The sequence below is a fragment of the Pyrus communis genome, chromosome 4 (genome assembly GCF_963583255.1).
Source record: "Pyrus communis chromosome 4, drPyrComm1.1, whole genome shotgun sequence".
Lineage (NCBI taxonomy): Eukaryota > Viridiplantae > Streptophyta > Magnoliopsida > Rosales > Rosaceae > Pyrus > Pyrus communis.
In genome coordinates this window covers 11,249,178-11,258,008 of record NC_084806.1, presented here as the reverse complement: position 1 = coordinate 11,258,008, position 8,831 = coordinate 11,249,178, and the positions used below count along the sequence as shown (strand labels likewise).

At 36.5% G+C, this 8,831-nt stretch overlaps 1 protein-coding gene across 1 annotated transcript; it reads right to left on the bottom strand.

Moving 5' to 3' along the window:
* Positions 1-7,731: 7,731 nt before the first annotated feature.
* On the bottom strand, positions 7,732-8,152 carry LOC137732680 (uncharacterized). Its single transcript, XM_068471975.1, has 2 exons — positions 8,128-8,152; positions 7,732-8,033 (listed from the first exon to the last, which is right to left on the bottom strand). The coding sequence occupies exons 1-2, from the start codon at positions 8,150-8,152 to the stop codon at positions 7,732-7,734; spliced, it is 327 nt and encodes a 108-aa protein (XP_068328076.1).
* Positions 8,153-8,831: the final 679 nt, after the last annotated feature.

Below are 8,831 nucleotides of genomic sequence, written 5' to 3'. Positions count from 1 at the left end.
CTTTAAATAAAAGTCGTTACGTGAGATATAATGGGCAAGGGGTTCGTGATTGTGCAGGTTCTTGGATGCCACCCCACAAGTCCAGAAAACTTAACTCGAACTAGAGCCATAAGGTCGTCTCCATTTGCTTGTTACTTATATATATCATCTTCGGTCGACTACAGTTTTAACTGTGCTTGATTAGACGTTCGTATGACTAATTGTAACACAGATTTCAGTCACAAGTATATCTGGATCTGATGGTTTTGTAACAGCAGTTTGTGTTATTTCAACTAAAGTTGATAAGCTGATATGGATCAAATTGCTTCAATTTATGTGAATCTTAATGTGATTTCTGTTGTCTCAAACTTATCATTTTAAAATAAAACGAAGCATGTGTCGGAAATTTGTTACATACAAGAGGATAAAAGGCACATATACACCGATCCCCTTAGATTGTACTTGTACAGAAGAAATTGCCACCTTTCAAACATCAGATATTATCCTTTTTGGTGAAAAGTAATATGGAGAGTTAGAATCATTTCTTTTTTCTTGACTTGAAAGATATTCTAATTTAATCCAAATGTGAGAAATGAGGTGTTGAGCGGAGATCGCAATGCTCTAGCTATGTTTCTTCGTCCATTTTCGTAGAATCATTTTATACTCAACCAGACATAGATACTTCGCATGTGGGACATTTTCTAACATCAGAGAAAACTTACCGGCCCACAATAGGAAGAAGGAACCAGCCCAAATACACAAACCCGACTCAGATACTTCACCTATAAAACCACCACAACTCCACGGTTGTTTTCCCTCCCATTTCATGCAGGAAATCAAAATGCCGAGAGCAAATGCAGGAAACCCTACGAATCCAAGGAAAAGAGCAGCCAATCCCCCACCATCAACCACCGCCAACGAGCACCAACAAGTACAACAATGGCAACCCAATCTCCCCTGCAAATTCCACCAACTTCCAAATGCTCTGATCATGGAAATCCTCTCAAGGCTCCCCTTCAACACCCTCTTCAACTGCAGGTGTGTTTGCAAACCCTGGCTTTAGCTAATTTCTGATCCTCAATTTTCCCCTCTCTGCGTTTCGAGATCACCCGTTGGCGTATTGATCAAGAACTCCCCCCCCCCCCCAAAAAAAAACATATCAAAGAGGCTCGACTTTATCCACATTGAGGAATCTGCCCATTCACAATGGCGGCACGAAAAAATGAGGTTTACCCCCTAGACTAGCCTGCCCATTTCTGATTGCACTCTAATAAACTCGTTCAATGGCTTACTTTGTTTGTCTGGACCTGGAATTTAAGACATTTTGAGGCTCTGCCCAAAGTGTGCCAGCAGTTCACAAATACCACGTCATCCCTAGGATAAAACAGCCCAGAACCTTCTTCTTCTATGAGGTTCTTCCTTGCACAATGAAAGAACCTTCGAACTTACACCTTTTCGATATGTTGCTATTAAATCAATATATGTAAAATTTCTATTTTTTCTTCTTAATCCTTCTGCAGTACGCATTTCAATATATATCTTTCTATATATATTATATAAATAAAGAGACGTTGGGGGTGCAAAACGGTAAGAAATCAAGGGAGTTATTAGGGGGTGCAAAACCGTGGGGAATCAAAAATAAAAAATAAAACGGACGAGATCAAAACATAAAAAAAAAATCAATACGAAAGGATTATGGATAAAGACTTGTTCTTCTTCTCTATACAGAGAAGGAATCTTCCTTTCTATTTTAGTTTAAAACAATTTTAAGACGAGTTCAATCTGTCATGCATTATAAGAGCAACTCCAGCGTGGGAGCCCTCCCCCCAGGCTATTTACTATTCAATCCACCTGGTTAACAGTAACTGCCCTTAATGAACAGTAATCGCCTTTTGTATCTCCACTGTTACACTTCAATAGCCCTGGTAATAGGCAATAAAATATTAGTATTTTTTTTATTTATAAAATAATACAAAATAATTTTAATTGTAATTTCGAATAAGATTTTTAATCGTTCTCGTTGCGCCACATATCATTATCCGAAGTATTATTAAATAATACAAAATAATTTTAATTGTAATTTCGGATAAGATTTTTAATCGTTTTCATTGCGCCACATGTCATTATCCGAAGGATTATTAAATAATACAAAATAATTTTATTTGTAATTTTGGATAAGATTTTTAATCATTCTCGTTGCGCCACTTGTCACAAAATCTGAAAAGACAATTATTGGGGATGGATTTCCGATAAGATTTTTAATCGTACTCGTTGTGCCACGTGTCATTATCCGAAAATGCAATTATTGGTGATGGATTTCTGATAAGATTATTAACCAATCACGTTGCGCCACGTGTCATAATCTGTTTACAATCTTTGAGGATAAATTTCTATCAGATTTTTAATGAATGACGGCATGCCACGTGGCATTATCTACAACGTAATCCTTTCTAAATCCTCCATATAATCCACCATCCATCCTCATAAATCTCACACCAATTTTCTCAAGATCTCTATCATTATTCATAGTTTATGCTTCATTCTTCACAAAAATCTCTATCATTATTCATAGTTTCTGCTTCTTTCTTACAATGTCTTCTTCTTCCTCAAGGCTGATGTGGGAACTCGATCAGGAAGAGGAAGAATTGTTTAACTAATCAGAAGGAATGTTCAATCTCCAGGTGGCAAAAAATGAGAGGGAAAAGGATGAGAAACGTAGAATGAGAGATGACGAAGCAAGAATGGGCAGAGCCTCACATTCCCGTCGAGTCATCCAAACTGTAGCTCAAATCTGTAGGCCCAGCCGTTCCGGAAACCTTGATAGAAGCAGGCAACGACGAGGTACGAAACTCTTGGACGATTATTTTGTCCATAATAGTGCATTCCCTGATACGTACTTTAGACGTCGTTTTAGAATGGAACGACATTTGTTCAACAAAATCATGATTGCTGTTTCCAACCATGATTCTTACTTTGTGCAAAAGAATGATGCTTTTGGTGCTATAGGTCTCCTTCCTCAGCAAAAAATGACTGCTGCCTTGCGGATGCTTGCATATGGAGCATCTGCAGACCAAGTGGATGAGATAACGAGGATGGGGAAATCAACCATTCTTGAGTCCCTGATGAGGTTTTGTGGAGCAATTAAATCTATCTACACCGCAGAGTACCTCTGGAAACCTACAAACATGGACTTGCAAAGGCTTCTGAAGAAGACCGAGATGCGTGGTTTTCCTGGGATGATTGGAAGCATTGATTGTATGCACTGGACGTGGAAAAACAGTTCAAGTGCATGACAAGGCGCTTATGGGGATAGAAAATGAGCAAAAAATATCATTTTAGAGGCGGTGGCATCTTTTGATACATGGATTTGGCACGCCTTTTTTAAGGTTCCGGGAGCTCAAAATGACCTCAACGTCTTTGCCTAATCCCCTGTGTTCAACGATGTCCTGCAAGGAAAGACACCAAAAGTCACGTATGAGGTCAACAGACGTATGTATGACGGGCCATACTACCTAGCTGACGGCATTTACCCAAGGTGATCAACATTTGTCAAAACAGTGCCACATCCGCGAAGTGCAAAGGAAAAACACTTTGCAAACTGTCAAGAGGGGTGTATGAAGGATGTGGAGCATTGTTTCGGTATCCTCCAAGCTCGCTGGGTGATTGTCAGGGGTGCTGCCAGATTGTTTGATGTAGAGTCGCTTCGATCCATCATGATGACGTGCATCATTCTTCACAACATGATTGTGGAAGATGAGTACGATTATGAAGCCGTTGATGAATATGAGTCAGACACGATGAACAATTCAAGAACACTTATATATTGTGCTCATGACGCCACCGATGAGCCCGTGCAACATGAACCATTACAAAGGAATGGACGTTACAATGAAAGGGTCATTCAATGATATATTGCATTTCAAATGCCAGACATGCACAATGCCCGACAAAATGACTTGATAGAGCACCAGTAGGCATTGAAACAAGTTGAAGATAATTAAATTCATTTAGTGTGTTTTTCATTATTTGGTATGTTTATGTAATTTTATTTGGTATGTTTATGTAATTTTTTTAGTTCAGCTTTAGTGAGTTTTTTATTATTCGGTATGCTTATGTAATTTTATTTGATGTGTTTTTGTCATTTGAATAAATATTCTCTTAGTATAAATAACTTACCAAAGTCATTTGAATAAATATTCAATAAATTGGAAACAACATAAAGTACTATATTCAATAAATAATAAATTACAACTCAAAGTGATTGGAAAATTATAGGCTCCGATTACAAAAACTACTCTATTCATCATCACTTTACCAATTTGTGGTGCTAGGATGATCTTCTCTTGTGGTGCTAGGACCATCTTGGCTTGCTCTCGCTTCTCTTGCATGCCTCCTTCACACCATGTGCGCTTTCTCTGACTTCCAAAAAAAATAAGAATTTGGAGACTTCCCTTCTAAAAGCGTGTTCATAATCTCACGATCTCGTTGAGCCCGTCTTTCTTCTCTAACATGTTCCCTTTCTTGCCTAAGTAGCTCTCTTTCTCTCTCATTAGCCTGAAATTCTCTCCCAATAACTGTAGCTTTTGTGTCATCTCTAGCCTTATCAGCCTCATATTTCGCCATTTCCCTCGCCAAAGTCAATTCACCTTGGCAAGTAAGTTCTTCCATGAACTTTGCATAATCATTCTTGGAAGCACTCCCTTTTCTCTTTGAAGCCTTCTTACCTTGAGGCCTAATTGGATAACGGGTCGAACCCGACGCTTGTTCAGGGAGGGGCGTTTCGGGCACTTCTTCTGCATCATCTTCCTAAACATGCGAGCCATAATTGGGTGTAGAGTGTAGAGGGGTGCTGTTTATGAAAACTTCTGGACCGACAAGCACAACTCTAAATTTAGGACAATCTTTGACAATATTCCAACATTCCCACCGGTTGAATAATTTATTTTTGCTTTTGGTTTTGGCACCGTACCAAGCTTGTGGTTGAAATTCCTACACAATGCGGGAAAAGAAATAATTATAATGAAAATAGGTAACAAATAAATAATACAAACAAATAATTATAATGTAAGTAGGTAACAAATAAATAATACAAACAATTAATTATAATGTAAATTTGGGTATAGTACAAACAAATAAATAATATATTGTTACCTGATCCGAGTAATTTTCCCCACTTCGAATATTAGTACTAGCTTGTGCCATGGCGTCTCTCCACGTACTAAACGATTGGCTAAGTAATTTCCAACGACTGGACATCGATTCTTTGGTTCTTTTCCCCACAAATTTTCTCAAGATAATTGGTATGAATAAGACTCCACATTTCTCGCAACTGCATCTCATTACTCGTAAGCGAACTATGAGTAACTTTAACCCAGCTAGTACACAATGCAACATCTTCAAGAAGCAACCAATTCGTACCTGCATCAGTAGTCATTTTGCTGAAAAAAATGGATTGAAACTTTGAGAGAAAGAAAGGAATGTGATTGAAAGTAGTTGAGAAAATATGAAATTGTGGTGTAAGGTAGATAATAATGAGAAGGTATTTATAGAAAAGTAAAAACAAATTTTTTTTTTTTAAATTCAGATTTTTTTTCGAATTATTTATTTATTTTTTTTACAATTTTGTACAATTTTTTTAAAATTTTTATTCAACTAATTAATCTCTGCCATTGGATATAAAAAAATTTGAATTCCATCACTCCAAATTGTGCCACGTATCACAACGGTAACTTTTCTTAATTTTAAAACTATTTTTTATTTTATTTATTTATTTATAAAGCATATTAATATCGACCGTTGATCTCAGATCAAACGGTGGATATTAAATAAGATTTTTTTTATTTTTTTTACCGTTGAGATCGAACTGTCCAAGTTAAAGAACCGTTGAGATCGAACGGACCATAGGAAGCCACGTGACTTCCCAACGGTAACATTTGAATCTAAAAAAGTGGGCTGATTTTTCTGAAACTACGTCCGCGACGCGCCCCCATGTGTAAGTGGGGTGCGCGCGCCTGATAGAAAAAAATAAAAAAAGGCCCGATGCCAGGCTGAAGTCAGCCCTGACGTCACATCCACTCGGGCTCTCGGGTTGGCAATTCTTCACAGGCCCGAAGCTCGGGCCTCCACCTCCACTCGGGCTCTTTAACGCTAGAGCCGATCCACAGGGCCTTGGGGCCTTTTCTTTGGCCTGTCCCCCAAGCAATCCACCATGGTGGAGTTGCTCTAAGGAAAACTCTGCTTCTCAGGCAAATCTTGTTGAAGAGCAACTGATAGCAATGATATCAGAATTTAACTTAGTTGATGGATCTGAGCGGTGGTGGGTGGACACTAGCGCTTTTCGCCATGTTTGCTATGATCGTTCCCTTTTCAAGACCTATTCTGTGACTAAGGGAAGGAATGTGTTATTGGGTGATTCACACTCAACTGATGTTGTTGGTATTGGAGAGGTGGAATTGAAGTTTACCTTTGGAAAAACCATGATACTAAAATATGTGATGCACGCTCCGGCGATGAGCAGGAATCTTGTCTCGGGCTTTCTTCTCAACAAGGTTGGATTGACTCAAACTATTGGAGCAGATATGTATACTCTCACTAAAAATGGGGTTTTTGTGGGAAATGGATATACTACTAATGGGATGTTTAAATTGAATGTTGATGCTAATAAAATGTCTACTTCTACTTACATGTTGTCTTCTTTTAATACTTGGCATGCTAGACTTTGTCATGTTAACAAACAACTTATCATTGAATGATTTTGAAAAATGTGAATATTGTAGTCAAGCTAAAATCACTAGAACTTCGCATAAATCTGTCAATAGAGAGTCTGAACCACTTGACTTAATTCATTCCGATATATGCGAATTTGATAGAGTGTTAACTAGAAATGGAAAACGTTATTTTATTACCTTTATTGATGATTGTTTGAGTTACTGTTTTGTCTATCTTATGAAAAATAAAATGAAGCTATTGACATGTTCAAAACTTTCTTGACTGAATTTGAAAATCAATTTAATCGTAAGATTAAAAGATTTCGTAGTGATAGAGGACAAGAGTATGAATCCACTGAATTTGTTATTTTGTTTAAGTCTCATGGAATTATTCATGAACACTACTACGAAACCATTTATTAGTGTCGCTATGATAACCGACAAGAAACGTATATTTCTGTCGGATTTTATGCAAAATCCGACAGAAAATGGATGCAGTGGCGGATATAATAAGCGACAGAATTGCCAACATCAAGAAATGAATTTTCCGACAGAAAATACTCTAAAACCGATAGAAATTGTGTTGGATATAATTGACAGAGAAAATATTAATAATGAATAAACAAGAGCATTCTCTGTCAGCTAAAACAGCCAGAAAAATACTAAAACCGACAGAACTTGGGTTGGATTTAACCGACAAAAAATTTATTAATACTGAATAAATAAAAGTATTCTTGTCAGCTAAAACCGACAGCAAATATATTAATAATAAAAATATATAAAAAGGACAATGTAAATAAACATAAACTAAACTAATAATTGAATAAAAATTTTATTTTTCTCAACACGACATCAAAGACTTCTACTGATTTTCATATGAGAACATTGTATCTCGACGATAACTAATAACATTTGCGATTCATTAAGGACAAGGATTGTAAATTCTACTCCGATCAAACTGACAAGCTAAATTCTGCCTCACTACTTCATAACTCCTTACCGAAACGAAAACAACACAATGTCAAATGACGATTAGCTCCTCTTCTCACTTCCTTTTCTTAGCAAGTGGCTGTGGAATCTCTTCCTCCTCTTCTTCCTCTTCTTCTCCATCCTCATCTTCATCATCGTCACAATCACCACCGTCATCATCGTCGTCTTCTTCATCATCATCCTCATCGCTGCCTCCGTCGCCATTGGCTTCAGGATCATCCTCTGGATCCCCTTCTTTATCTGCCCCTTCGTCGCCTGAGAAGTCCTCATCTCCGGCATCATCATCCTCCGGGTCATTTACCTCTTCATCTTCTTCATCCTCGTTGTCATCCTTTGTATCACTAGCATCTTTGCTTTCTACACTAGGAGAAAAAGAGGAAGGAATGGGAAAAGGAGAAGGCGATGCACTATGAAAAGATGGAGGGATTTTATTTTGGAAATTTTTTATTACTGTTGGTTAAAACTGACAAAAACATTTTTTTAAATATAAACTGACAAAAAATTTTCATTACTGTCGGATATAACCAACAAAAAGAAAATGGCGACAAAATTCCCCCCAAAATTTTGTTATGATTTTAAAAAATAAAATAATAATGGTTTGGTTTAATAAATAAATAAATAATATGTATTTAAATATAATACGTTTTTAAAAATTAAATAAATAATTGTTTGGTTTAATAGATAATAACCCATGTAAAATATGCAATAAAGAAACAAAAAGATAATTGTACAATGAAAATGTCATCACACAAACTAAATATTGTCTAATCAATACTTAAAAAACATAAATAAAAATTTAGCACAAATTACTTTTCCCACTTCAAAATTTTGGCAAATTTAACGGAGATATGCATTCTACAAAACTAGTTTCAATGATCTAACCGTTAAACTTGTTTGTAGATACTACAAGATCGCATACATAAAAAATTGCATAGAAAACAAAAAAAAAAAAGGTTCAGAGATTAGGTAACGAAACAAAAGTTTTCGACGGTTATAAACGAAAAATCACAATTTAACGGTTATTTAGCTCCGATTTTGATGATTTTTTTACAGCTACACTCCTCGACCTATAAGAATGCAATGAAAGAATTCAATCTTCAATTTAAAATATTTACACTAGTGGATACCACAAAATCTTATTTTATACTTAATGGA